This window comes from Carcharodon carcharias, chromosome 14 (assembly GCF_017639515.1).
Source record: "Carcharodon carcharias isolate sCarCar2 chromosome 14, sCarCar2.pri, whole genome shotgun sequence".
Lineage (NCBI taxonomy): Eukaryota > Metazoa > Chordata > Chondrichthyes > Lamniformes > Lamnidae > Carcharodon > Carcharodon carcharias.
The window spans coordinates 3,981,688-3,995,830 of NC_054480.1; the positions used below are offsets into that span (position 1 = coordinate 3,981,688).

The 14,143-nt window shown below is 50.8% G+C and overlaps 1 protein-coding gene across 3 annotated transcripts in view; it reads left to right on the forward strand.

The window, feature by feature from the left end:
- The window catches only part of fer1l4 (fer-1 like family member 4), a 351,889-nt gene that overhangs the window by 2,959 nt on the left and 334,787 nt on the right, over positions 1-14,143 (forward strand). For all 3 annotated transcript variants that reach the window (XM_041204900.1, XM_041204899.1, XM_041204901.1), the window contains exon 2: positions 1,623-1,678. In XM_041204900.1, coding sequence (XP_041060834.1) covers positions 1,623-1,678 — 56 coding nt within the window. The remainder of the gene's footprint in view (positions 1-1,622; positions 1,679-14,143) is intronic.

The following is a 14,143-nucleotide window of genomic DNA, read 5'->3' on the forward strand; positions in this document are numbered from 1 at the left end:
GTGGGGGTGGGGGGAGCATAAAAGATTTAAAAATATTTAAAAATAATGGAAATAAGTGGGAAAAGAAAAATCTATATAAATTATTGGAAAAAACAAAAGGAAGGGGGAAGAAACAGAAAGGGGGTGGGGATGGGGGAGGGAGCTCAAGACCTAAAGTTGTTGAATTCAATATTCAGTCCGGAAGGCTGTAAAGTGCCTAGTCAGAAGATGAGGTGTTGTTCCTCCAGTTTGCGTTGGGCTTCACTGGAACAATGCAGCAGGCCAAGGACAGACATGTGGGCATGAGAGCAGGGTGGAGTGTTAAAATGGCAAGCGACAGGGAGGTTTGGGTCATTCTTGCGGACAGACCGCAGGTGTTCTGCAAAGCGGTCGCCCAGTTTACGTTTGGTCTCTCCAGTGTAGGGGAGACCGCATTGGGAGCAACGAATGCAGTAGACTAAGTTGGGGGAAATGCAAGTGAAATGCTGCTTCACTTGAAAGGAGTGTTTGGGCCCTTGGACGGTGAGGAGAGTGGAAGTGAAGGGGCAGGTGTTACATCTTTTGCGTGGGCATGGGGTGGTGCCATAGGAGGGGGTTGAAGAGTAGGGGGTGATGGAGGAGTGGACCAGGGTGTCCCGGAGGGAACGATCCCTACGGAATGCCGACAAGGGGGGTGAAGGAAAGATGTGTTTGGTGGAGGCATCATGCTGGAGTTGGTGGAAATGGCAGAGGATGATCCTTTGAATGCGGAGGCTGGTGGGGTGATAAGTGAGGACAAGGGGGACCCTATCATGTTTCTGGGAGGGAGGAGAAGGCGTGAAGGCGGATGAGCAGGAGATGGGCCGGACACGGAATGGTGAATGTTACATGGGGTGGGGGGAGGAGGAGGGAGAGGGGAATGAGTGGGAGGAGGAGGGGAGTGAGGGGGAGGAGGAGGGGGGAGGTATAGTGAATGTTACATGGGTTTGGGGGAGGAGGAAGGGGAGGGGAGGGGAGTGAGTCGGAGGAGGAGGGGAGTGAGGGGGAGGAGGGGGGGAGGTATGGTGAATGTTACATGGGTTGGGGGAGGGGAGTGAAGGGGAGGGGAGTGAGGGAGAGGAAGACAGGGGGAGATATGGTGAATGTTACATGGGGTGGGGAAAGGAGGGAGGGGGAGCAGGTGAGTTTGGATTTAGGGTTCCCAGAATCCTCCACCGTGGAGGGTTTTCTCATCCATTGTCTGGGTCTGTTGTAGGCTCATTGATCATAAGAAATAGGAGCAAAAGTAGGCCATTTGGCCCATTGAGTCTGCACTGCCATTCAATAAAATCATGGTTGATCTGATTGTGGCCTTAACTGCAATTTCCTGTCTGTCTTCCCCCCACCCCCACCATTCCCCCACCATTCCCCATACCCTCTGACATCCTTGTCGATCAAAACTGGGATGGAGATGATGGCTGATTAGTCAATAATTCCATTATTGTGTCATGTGTTTACCGGGATGGTACAAGGTGAACTGGACCTTGATCATTTTTCAATCAACTGTTCCTATGTTGTTATATTTCAATAAGATGGAAATTGGCATTCATTTCTTAGAGATAGCCTGGAGAAACTTGTCATTATTGATGTGCTAAGTAATAATTTGTTTCTTCATCTGTTCTCAGGCTACACTCACTTGACCAGAAAAGTGAAATGTGAAAGTAAAGCTGTCTTCAATGAGGTAAGACTGCAAACATTTAGTGTTAGAAGCTTTGTCGTTCACAGCCAACTGTGTGGCTAGAGTATACAGTTACAAAATATGTCAACATGTTCTTCTGCAGACATGAACCAGGCTGATGCTCTTAAAATGTAAACCTAGAATATTTCACTACTGCTCGGCTTGATGGCCCCAAAAATACATTTCCCAGTACAGGAGAATAGTGTGGAAGGAGGACCCTGGGACAGACAGTCAGCAGCACCTAGAGGAGGACCCTGCGACGGGAAGTCAGCAGCACCTAGAGGAGAGTGTGAGAGGAGGATCCTGGGACAGGCAGTCAGCAGCTCCTAGAGGAGAGTGTGAGAGGAGGACCCTGGGACAGTCAGCAGCACCTAGAGGAGAGTGTGAGAGGAGGACCCTGGGACAGTCAGTCAGCAGCACCTAGAGGAGAGTGTGAGAGGAGGGCCCTGGGACAGTCAGCAGCACCTAGAGGAGAGTGTGAGAGGAGGATCCTGGGACAGTCAGCAGCACCTAGAGGAGAGTGTGAGAGGAGGATCCTGGGACAGTCAGCAGCACCGAGAGGAGAGTGTGAGAGGAGGACCCTGGGACAGTCAGCAGCACCTAGAGGAGAGTGTGAGAGGAGGGCCCTGGGACAGACAGTCAGCAGCACCTAGAGGAGAGTGTGAGAGGAGGACCCTGGGACAGTCAGCAGCACCTAGAGGAGAGTGTGAGAGGAGGACCCTGGGACAGTCAGCAGCACCTAGAGGAGAGTGTGAGAGGAGGACCCTGGGACAGACAGTCAGCAGCACCTAGAGGAGAGTGTGAGAGGAGGACCCTGGGACAGTCAGCAGCACCTAGAGGAGAGTGTGAGAGGAGGATCCTGGGACAGTCAGCAGCACCTAGAGGAGAGTGTGAGAGGAGGACCCTGGGACAGTCAGCAGCACCTAGAGGAGAGTGTGAGAGGAGGACCCTGGGACAGACAGTCAGCAGCACCTAGAGGAGAGTGCGAGAGGAGGACCCTGGGACAGTCAGTCAGCAGCACCTAGAGGAGAGTGTGAGAGGAGGACCCTGGGACAGGCAGTCAGCAGCACCTAGAGGAGAGTGTGAGAGGAGGACCCTGGGACAGGCAGTCAGCAGCACCTAGAGGAGAGTGTGAGAGGAGGACCCTGGGACAGTCAGCAGCACCTAGAGGAGAGTGTGAGAGGAGGACCCTGGGACAGTCAGCAGCACCTAGAGGAGAGTGTGAGAGGAGGACCCTGGGACAGACAGTCAGCAGCACCTAGAGGAGAGTGTGAGAGGAGGACCCTGGGACAGTCAGTCAGCAGCACCTAGAGGAGAGTGTGAGAGGAGGGCCCTGGGACAGTCAGCAGCACCTAGAGGAGAGTGTGAGAGGAGGACCCTGGGACAGTCAGCAGCACCTAGAGGAGAGTGCGAGAGGAGGACCCTGGGACAGTCAGCACCTAGAGGAGAGTGTGAGAGGAGGACCCTGGGACAGGCAGTCAGCAGCACCTAGAGGAGAGTGTGAGAGGAGGACCCTGGGACAGTCAGCAGCACCTAGAGGAAAAACAGAATTACCTGGAAAAACTCAGCAGGTCTGGCAGCATCGGCGGAGAAGAAAAGAGTTGACGTTTCGAGTCCTCATGACCCTTCGACAGAACTTGAGTTCGAGTCCAGGAAAGAGCTGAAATATAAGCTGGTTTAAGGTGTGTGTGTGGGGGGCGGAGAGATAGAGAGACAGAGAGGTGGAGGGGGTTGGTGTGGTTGTAGCGACAAACAAGCAGTGATAGAAGCAGATCATCAAAAGATGTCAACAACAATAATACAATAGAACACATAGGTGTTAAAGTTAAAGTTGGTGATATTATCTAAACGAATGTGCTAATTAAGAATGGATGGTAGGGCACTCAAGGTATAGCTCTAGTGGGTTTTTTTTTTATTTTATATCATGGAAATAGGTGGGAAAAGGAAAATCTTTATAATTTATTGGGAAAAAAAAAAGAAGGGGGAAACAGAAAGGGGGTGGGGATGGAGGAGGGGACTCACGACCTAAAGTTGTTGAATTCAATATTCAGTCCGGAAGGCTGTAAAGTCCCTAGTCGGAAGATGAGGTGTTGTTCCTCCAGTTTGCGTTGGGCTTCACTGGAACAATGCAGCAAGCCAAGGACAGACATGTGGGCAAGAGAGCAGGGTGGAGTGTTAAAATGGCAAGCGACAGGGAGGTTTGGGTCATTCTTGCGACAGACCGCAGGTGTTCTGCAAAGCGGTCGCCCAGTTTACGTTTGGTCTCTCCAATGTAGAGGAGACCACATTGGGAGCAACGAATGCAGTAGACTAAGTTGGGGGAAATGCAAGTGAAATGCTGCTTCACTTGAAAGGAGTGTTTGGGTCCTTGGACGGTGAGGAGAGAGGAAGTGAAGGGGCAGGTGTTGCATCTTTTGCGTGGGCAAGGGGTTGTGCCATAGGAGGGGGTTGAGGAGTAGGGGGTGATGGAGGAGTGGACCAGGGTGTCCCGGAGGGAGCGATCCCTACGGAATGCCGATAAGGGGGGTGAAGGGAAGATGTGTTTGGTAGTGGCATCATGCTGGAGTTGGCGGAAATGGCGGAGGATGATCCTTTGAATGCGGAGGCTGGTGGGGTGATACAGGACTTGGAAAAATTTATTAATTTTGCTTCCAATCTCCACCCCTCCATCATTTTCACGTGGTCCATCTCTGACACTTCCCTTCCCTTCCTTGACCTCTCTGTCTCAATCTCTGGTGATAGACTGTCCACCAATATCCATTACAAACCCACCGACACCCACAGCTATCTCGACTACAGCTCCTCACACCCCACTTCCTGTAAGGACTCCATCCCATTCTCTCAGTTCCTTCGCCTCCGTCGCATCTGTTCCGATGATGCTACATTCAAAAACAGTTCCTCTGACATGTCCTCCTTCTTCCTTAACCGAGGTTTTCCACCCACGGTCGTTGACAGGGCCCTCAACCGTGTCCGGCCCATCTCCCGCGCATCCGCCCTCACTCCTTCTCCTCCCTCCCAGAAACATGATAGGGTCCCCCTTGTCCTCACTTATCACCCCACCAGCCTCCGCATTCAAAGGATCATCCTCCGCCATTTCCGCCAACTCCAGCATGATGCCACTACCAAACACATCTTCCCTTCACCCCCCTTATCGGCATTCCGTAGGGATCGCTCCCTCCGGGACACCCTGGTCCACTCCTCCATCACCCCCTACTCCTCAACCCCCTCCTATGGCACAACCCCTTGCCCACGCAAAAGATGCAACACCTGCCCCTTCACTTCCTCTCTCCTCACCGTCCAAGGACCCAAACACTCCTTTCAAGTGAAGCAGCATTTCACTTGCATTTCCCCCAACTTAGTCTACTGCATTCGTTGCTCCCAATGTGGTCTCCTCTACATTGGAGAGACCAAACGTAAACTGGGCGACCGCTTTGCAGAACACCTGCGGTCTGTTCGCAAGAATGACCCAAACCTCCCTGTCGCTTGCCATTTTAACACTCCACCCTGCTCTCTTGCCCACATGTCTGTCCTTGGCTTGCTGCATTGTTCCAGTGAAGCCCAACGCAAACTGGAGGAACAACACCTCATCTTCCGACTAGGGACTTTACAGCCTTCCGGACTGAATATTGAATTCAACAACTTTAGGTCGTGAGTCCCCTCCCCCATCCCCACCCCCTTTCTGTTTCCCCCTTCTTTTTTTTTTCCCAATAAATTATAAAGATTTTCCTTTTCCCACCTATTTCCATGATATAAAATAAAAAAAAAACCCACTAGAGCTATACCTTGAGTGCCCTACCATCCATTCTTAATTAGCACATTCGTTTAGATAATATCACCAACTTTAACTTTAACACCTATGTGTTCTATTGTACTATTGTTGTTGACATCTTTTGATGATCTGCTTCTATCACTGCTTGTTTGTCGCTACAACCACACCAACCCCCACAACCTCTCTGTCTCTCTATCTCTCCGCCCCCCACACACACACCTTAAACCAGCTTATATTTCAGCTCTTTCCTGGACTCGAACTCAAGTTCTGTCGAAGGGTCATGAGGACTCGAAACGTCAACTCTTTTCTTCTCCGCCGATGCTGCCAGACCTGCTGAGTTTTTCCAGGTAATTCTGTTTTTGTTTTGGATTTCCAGCATCCGCAGTTTTTTTGTTTTTATCTCTGCACCTAGAGGAGAGTGTGAGAGGAGGACCCTGGGACAGACAGTCAGCAGCACCTAGAGGAGAGAGTGAGAGGAGGACCCTGGGACAGTCAGCAGCACCTAGAGGAGAGTGTGAGAGGAGGACCCTGGGACAGTCAGCAGCACCTAGAGGAGAGTGCGAGAGGAGGACCCTGGGACAGTCAGCAGCTAGAGGAGAGTGTGAGAGGAGGACCCTGGGACAGGCAGTCAGCAGCACCTAGAGGAGAGTGTGAGAGGAGGACCCTGGGACAGTCAGCAGCACCTAGAGGAGAGTGTGAGAGGAGGACCCTGGGACAGACAGTCAGCAGCACCTAGAGGAGAGAGTGAGAGGAGGACCCTGGGACAGTCAGCAGCACCTAGAGGAGAGTGTGAGAGGAGGACCCTGGGACAGTCAGCAGCACCTAGAGGAGAGTGTGAGAGGAGGGCCCTGGGACAGTCAGCAGCACCTAGAGGAGAGTGCGAGAGGAGGATCCTGGGACGGACAGTCAGCAGCACCTAGAGGAGAGTGTGAGAGGAGGACCCTGGGACAGGGAGTCAGCAGCACCTAGAGGAGAGTGTGAGAGGAGGACCCTGGGACAGTCAGCAGCACCTAGAGGAGAGTGTGGGAGGAGGATCCTGGGACAGTCAGCAGCACCTAGAGGAGAGTGTGAGAGGAGGATCCTGGGACAGTCAGCAGCACCTAGAGGAGAGTGTGGGAGGAGGATCCTGGGACAGTCAGCAGCACCTAGAGGAGAGTGTGAGAGGAGGACCCTGGGACAGTCAGCAGCACCTAGAGGAGAGTGTGAGAGGAGGGCCCTGGGACAGTCAGCAGCACCTAGAGGAGAGTGTGAGAGGAGGACCCTGGGACAGGCAGTCAGCAGCACCTAGAGGAGAGTGTGAGAGGAGGACCCTGGGACAGTCAGCAGCACCTAGAGGAGAGAGTGAGAGGAGGACCCTGGGACAGGCAGTCAGCAGCACCTAGAGGAGAGTGTGAGAGGAGGACCCTGGGACAGTCAGCAGCACCTAGAGGAGAGTGTGAGAGGAGGACCCTGGGACAGTCAGCAGCACCTAGAGGAGAGTGTGAGAGGAGGACCCTGGGACAGTCAGTCAGCAGCACCTAGAGGAGAGTGTGAGAGGAGGACCCTGGGACAGTCAGCAGCACCTAGAGGAGAGTGTGAGAGGAGGACACTGGGACAGTCAGCAGCACCTAGAGGAGAGTGTGAGAGGAGGACCCTGGGACAGTCAGCAGCACCTAGAGGAGAGTGTGAGAGGAGGACCCTGGGACAGTCAGCAGCACCTAGAGGAGAGTGTGAGAGGAGGACCCTGGGACAGTCAGTCAGCAGCACCTAGAGGAGAGTGTGAGAGGAGGGCTCTGGGACAGTCAGCAGCACCTAGAGGAGAGTGTGAGAGGAGGACCCTGGGACAGTCAGTCAGCAGCACCTAGAGGAGAGTGTGAGAGGAGGACCCTGGGACAGTCAGTCAGCAGCACCTAGAGGAGAGTGTGAGAGGAGGACCCTGGGACAGTCAGCAGCACCTAGAGGAGAGTGTGAGAGGAGGACACTGGGACAGTCAGCAGCACCTAGAGGAGAGTGTGAGAGGAGGACCCTGGGACAGTCAGCAGCACCTAGAGGAGAGTGTGAGAGGAGGACCCTGGGACAGTCAGCAGCACCTAGAGGAGAGTGTGAGAGGAGGACCCTGGGACAGGCAGTCAGCAGCACCTAGAGGAGAGTGTGAGAGGAGGACCCTGGGACTGACAGCAGCACCTAGAGGAGAGTGTGAGAGGAGGACCCTGGGACAGTCAGTCAGCAGCACCTAGAGGAGAGTGTGAGAGGAGGACCCTGGGACAGACAGTCAGCAGCACCTAGAGGAGAGTGTGAGAGGAGGACCCTGGGACGGGCAGTCAGCAGCACCTAGAGGAGAGTGTGAGAGGAGGACCCTGGGACGGGCAGTCAGCAGCACCTAGAGGATCTCGTCTATCTAGAGGATCTAGCATCTAGTCTGCACTCAAGTAGGAGTATGGGTAAAATAAAAGCAAGGGTCCAAATTCTATTTAGTTAAGATATGTCTGGGGAGCTCAGTCCTGTGATATGTACATCCTGCGCTATGTGGGAAATCCTAGTTGCTCCTGGTGGTCTGGATGACCACGTGTGTAGGAGGTGCCTCCGAATGAAGTAACTCGAGCTCTGGGTTATGGAGCTTGAGCAGCAGCTGGGGGCGCTACGGTGCGTTCACGAGGCTGAGAGGGTCATGAATAACATGTTTCAGGACATGGTTACCTCGCAGCTTAAGGAAGTGCAAACAGAGAGGGAATGGGTGACCACCAGACAGAAGGGGACCAGGCAAGTAGTTATGGAATCCCTGGGTCCATCTCGCTCGCTCAGCCTTGGAAAATGGTGAGAGTGATGGTTCCTCTGTGGAGGCCAATCAGAGCCAAGGCCATGGGTGGTCCAGCTGCTCAGGGCGGGAGGGAGAAGCGTGGAAGGGCAATAGTGGTAGGGGATTCGTTAGTGAGGGGAAGAGACAGGCGCTTCTGCGGCCGTACACGTGACTCCAGGATGGTATGTTGCCTCCTGGGTGCCAGGGTCAAGGATGTTATGGAACAGCTGCAGGACATTCTGAAGGGGGAGGGTGAACAGCCAGACGTCATGGTCCATGTTGGGACCAATGACATAGGAAGAAAGAGAAATGAGGTCCTGCAAGCAGAATTTAGGGAGTTAGGTAGGAAATTGAAAAGCAGAACTTCAAAGGTAGTAATCTCCAGATTACTCCCAGTGCCACGCAATAGTGAGTACAGGAACAGAAGGATAGAGCAGATGAATGTGCAGCTGGAGAGATGATCCAGGAGGGAGGGCTTTAGATTCCTGGGGCATTGGAACCGTTTCTGGGGGAGGTGGGACCTGTACAAGTTGGACAGGTTACATCTGAACAGGAACAGGACCAACATCCTCACGGGGAGGTTTGCTAATGCTGCTGGGGTGGATTTAAACTAAATTGGCAGGGGGTGGGATCCTGAAAAGTGGTTCAGAGGGAGAGAAGCTGAGATGGAATTAGAAGTTAAAAACACTAGTAAGTGAGTCTGGAAGGCAGAGGAAACATAGACTAGATAAGAAAGTAGTGAGTTTAGCAAGGCTAAATGGAATAACTTATAACACAAGGAGCCTGAGGCATAAGACAGACGAGCTGAGGGCACAGATAGGCATGTGGGAGTATGATATCACAGCTATGACCGCGACTTGGTTAAAAAAAGGGCAGGATTGGCAGCTCAACATTCCTGGTTATAGGGTATTCAGACAAGATAGAGAGGGGGATAGAAGAGGAGGGGGGGTTCACAATATGGATCAAGGAATCAATTATAGCAGTGAGGAGGGATGATATTTTGGAAGGATCATCAAATAAGACCATATGGGTGGAAGTAAAAAACACAAAAGGGGTAAACACGCTGCTGGGTGTGTGCTATAGGCCCCCAAACAGTCAGGGAGAGATAGAGGATCAAATATGTCATCAAATTTCAGAGAAGTGTAAGAATAATAAGGCAGTAACAGTCGGGGATTTTAACTACCCAAATATTAACTGGGATAGTTTTAGTGTGCAAGGTAGGGAGGGAGCAAAATTCTTAACTTGCCTCCAGGAGAACTTTTTTAGCCAGAACGTAGAAAGCCCAACAAGGGAGGGTGCAGTTCTGAGCCTAACTTTCGGAAATGAGCCCAGGCAGGTGGAAGGCGTATCAGTAGGGGAGCATTTTGGAGATAGTGACCATAACTCAGTTAGTTTTAGGATAGTTATGGAAAAGGATAAGGTTGGGCCGGGAATAAAAGTTCTAAACTGGGGAAAGGCTAATTTTACTAAGATGAGATACGATTTGGCCCAAGTGGACAGGGAGCAGCTATTTGCAGATAAAACTGTGTCAGAGCAGTGGGAGGCATTCAAGGAGGAAATAGTGAGAGTACAGGGCAAATATGTTCCCGTAAAGAGGGACCAAGTCTGGAGAGCCCTGGACGTCAAGGGACATTAAGGTTAGGATTAAGAAAAAAAGAGAAGTTAATGGCAGATACTGAGGGTTCAGTATGCCAGAGTCCCTGGAAGAGTATAACAAGTGCAGAAGGGAAACTTAAAAAGGGAATTAGGAAAGCTAAGAGAGTGCATGAGAAAGCATTGGTGGGTAGAATAAAGGAAAACGCAAAGGGGTTTTTTAAACATATATTCAGCAAGAGAATAACTAGGGAAAGAGTGGTGCCAATTAGGGAGCATAGAGGTAATGTGTGTGTGGACCCGGAAGATGTGGGTACAGTCCTCAATGAATACTTTGCGTCGGTCTTCACAATGGAAAAGGACGACGCAGGTATAGACATCAGGGTGGAGGACTGTGAAATATTAGAGGAAATTAACAGAGAGGAGGTACTAGCGGGTTTAGCGGCCTTAAAAGTGGATAAATCCACAGACCCAGATGAGATGTATCCCAGGATATTGAGGGAGGCAAGGGAAGAGATATCAGGGGCCCTGGCAGTAATTTTCAAATCCTCTGTGGCTGCAGGTGAGGTGCCAGAGGACTGGAGGACTGCTAACATTGTGCCATTGTTGAAAGAGGGAGGAAGGGGTAGACCAGGAAATTACAGGCCAGTCAGTCTAACCTTGGTGGTGAGGAAGTTACTAGAAGGAATTCTGAAGGACAGAATACATCTGCACTTGGAGAGACAAGGATTAATCAGGGACAGTCAGCATGGATTTGTTAAGGGAAGGTCGTGTCTGACGAATTGGATTGAATTTTTTGAAGAGGTAATGAGCGTTGATGAGGGTAATGCATTTGATGTTGTCTACATGGACTTTAGCAAGGCTTTTGATAAGGTCCCTCATGGCAGACTGGTCAAGAAAGTAAGAGCCAATGGGGTCCAAGGCAAAGTGGCGCGTTGGATCCAAAATTGGCTGAGAGGCAGGAAGCAGAGGGTGATGGTAGAGGGATGTTTCTGTGACTGGAAGTCTGTTTCCAGTGGGGTTCCGCAGTGCTCGGTGCTGGGGCCCTTGCTGTTTGTGGTGTACATAAATGATTTGGACTTAAATGTAGGGAGTATGATCAAGAAGTTCGTGGATGACACGAAAATTGGTCGGGTGGTAAATAGTGAGGAGGAGAGCCATAAACTGCCGGAGGATATCAATGGACTGGTCAGGTGGCCAGAGCAGTGGCAAATGGAATTCAACCTGGAAAAGTGTGAGGTAATGCACTTGGGGAGGGCTAACAAGGCAAGGGACTACACTGTGAATAGTAGGACCCTGGAAAGTACTGAAGATCAGAGGGACCTTGGTGTGCATATCCACAGGTCCCTGAAGGCAGCAGGGCAGGTAGAGGAGGTGGTTAAGAAGGGAAATGAGATATTTGCCTTTATTAGCTGAGGCATAGAATACAAGAGCAGGGAGGTTATGCTGGAACTGTATAAAATGCTGGTTAGGCCACAACTGGAGTACTGAGTGCAGTTCTGGTCACCACATTATGAGAAGGATGTGACTGCACTGGAGAGGGTGCAGAGGAGATTTACCAGGATGCTGCCTGAGCTGGAGAGTCTGAGCTATGAGGAAAGATTGGATAGGTTGGGGCTGTTTTCCTTGGAGCAGCGAAGGTTGAGAGGAGACCTGATAGAGGTGGATAAGATTATGAGGGACATAGATAGGGTGGATAGGAAGGCACTTTGGGTTCAATAGCCAGGGGTCATAGATTTAATTTAAGAGGTGGAAGGCTAAGAGGGGAATTGAGGAGAATTTTTTTCGCCCAGATGGTGGTGGGAGTCTGGGAGTCACTGCCTGAAAGGATGGTTGAGTCAGCAGCTCTTGTAATATTTAAGAAGTATTTAGATATTCACTTGTGTTGCCATAGCCTCCAGGGCTTTGGGCCAAGTGCTCGAAAATGGGATCAGTGTAGTCAGATCTTTGTTGGCCGGCACAGACATGATGGGCCAAATGGCCTCCTTCTGTGCTGTAAACGTCTATGAGTCTATAAGTCAGTGGCTTGGGATCAGGAGCAGGAGTAAGTTAATAATGATTAAGAGCAAAACAAAAACAGAATTACCTGGAAAAACTCAGCAGGTCTGGCAGCATCAGCGGAGAAGAAAAGAGTTGACGTTTCGAATCCTCATGACCCTTCAACAGAACTAGATCTGTTGAAGGGTCATGAGGACTTGAAACGACAACTCTTTTCTTATCTGCCGATGCTGCCAGACCTGCTGAGTTTTTCCAGGTAATTCTGTTTTTGTTTTGGATTTCCAGCCTCCGCAGTTTTTTGTTTTTATCTCTGTGATTAAGAGCAGTTGATCAGTAGATAGTGCAGCACATACTGGAGCTGAAACTGGGACTGTTCACAGTTCAGTGAAACACCTGACAGTCTGTTTAAGCCCTGGGCCATTGCTGCAGCTCCTCAAAGGAAGGATGAATTCAAATAACCTCATGGGGAAGGGGAGGGTTGAGTCATTACCCCCCACTTCCCCTCCCAGCAGAGAAATCCCCTCTTAACCAGATCCCAGCAACAAAGCAGCTGAATCCTTACTTCTCCCTCCCTTCCTGCAACACCCAGAGAATCATTGTCAGTGGGGGTGTTGCTCAAGTGATATTTCAATGCTATCTTTAGTTAAGAAGAAGAATTAGGCCCAGCCTTTCAGTTGCTGCCTTGCTATTGTTAACTGGACAGTGTGTAAATGGATAGGAATTCAAACCTTCATCAGTGAAACTGGGTGTGTTTGTGGTGAAAAATGATTACGCTTTGCAGTGCAGCCTCTTAATGTTGGCCCATGTCCAAGGCTTGTGAATACTGTTAAGGTCAATAGAGTCACTCAGACCATGTACGTTCCTGCTGGTATTGGACAGTGAATGGGCATCAACTCTAATCTGTGTTGCTGTCTTCTCCAGATCCTGCTTGGGTCCAAGGTCTGAGTGTGGGTCATTTCATCCCAGAGATAAGTGGGTCCAACACCACCCACCACTAACCCCCACCCAAACCACCCCCCCGCCCCACCCCCCAACCCCCAACCACCACCTCCCCCCTCACCCAGCTTGGTGCTAGTTGGATTTAAACTGACAATCTCATTCATAAGGAATATAGGGGATGCTGAATAGAGCAACACATACAAAAGGCAATGGGTGACTCTTGGTGAAATGTCAAGGAGGCTTTACTCTGCATCCAGCCAATCTTTACCTGATCCAGGGATGTTTTCGGGGTGCCTGGATTTTCAAAGTGGTCTACTTTCCACTGCAAATCCTCAAACTTTCACCAAAAGAATTTTGAGCTTATTTTCCTCTTAGCACTTTGGATTGGTAAACTTACACATACCTTTAGAAGTCTACACCCCAAACACAGGAGAAGTGATGAGAGTTTTATACAGAGTGCCAGGGCAGGTTCAGTGAGTGAGTCATAACACAGAATGTGCTACAGCTCATTCTGTAACTTAGCAGCACATCCCAGAGCCGAATCTGCACAGGAGTTTGGGGAACTTGGCTGTGATGTTTGTGTTATGTAGAACCTGCCCCACCTTAAGCAAAGTGGGGTGGAGCTCTCTCCGATTCTATTGTCAGAGAAACAAGTCACAAATACTCAGGCTTTGCAAAACTGGCAACAGGTGAGAGTCTGAAACAAAAGTTTTAAAATGTCACAACTTCTGCTCAAAATGCATCTCAGATGGGGAGTTAAGCTGAGGTCATGTATAACCTAAAACAAAAACAGAATTACCTGGAAAAACTCAGCAGGTCCGGCAGCATCAGCAGAGAAGAAAAGGGTTGTCGTTTCTAGTCCTCATGACCCTTCGACAGAACTGTCAGTTTTTCCAGGTAGTTCTGTTTTTGTTTTGGATTTCCAGCATCCGCAGTTTTTTGGTTTTTGTTTTTATCACCATGTATAACCTGTTCAGATGTAAAAGATTCCAGAGTGAAGCTGGAAGGAGAGCAGGAACTCTCCAAGTCTATTGCCCACACTCTATCCCACCACCAATACCCCAGAATAGATAAACCGACCAATAAACTACCAACTTACAGATAAACTGATCAATATTTCATTTGTTGCTTGGGGTTTGATCAGCCTGGTGGGGGGTGGGGGGGTGGGGGGGTGGGGGGGGGGGGGGGGCAGTCTGGGGAAAGGGTGATCTGGGGAGGGTGGGTGGTCTGGGTTGGTGGGCAGTCAGAAGGGGGGTGGGTGGTCTGGTGGGTGGGCAGTCTGGGGGGTGGGCAGTCAGAAGAGGGTGGGTGGTCTGGGTTGGTGGGCAGTCAGAAGGGGGGTGGGTAGTCTGGGGGGTGGGCAGTCAGAAGAGGGTGGGTGGTCTGGGTTGGT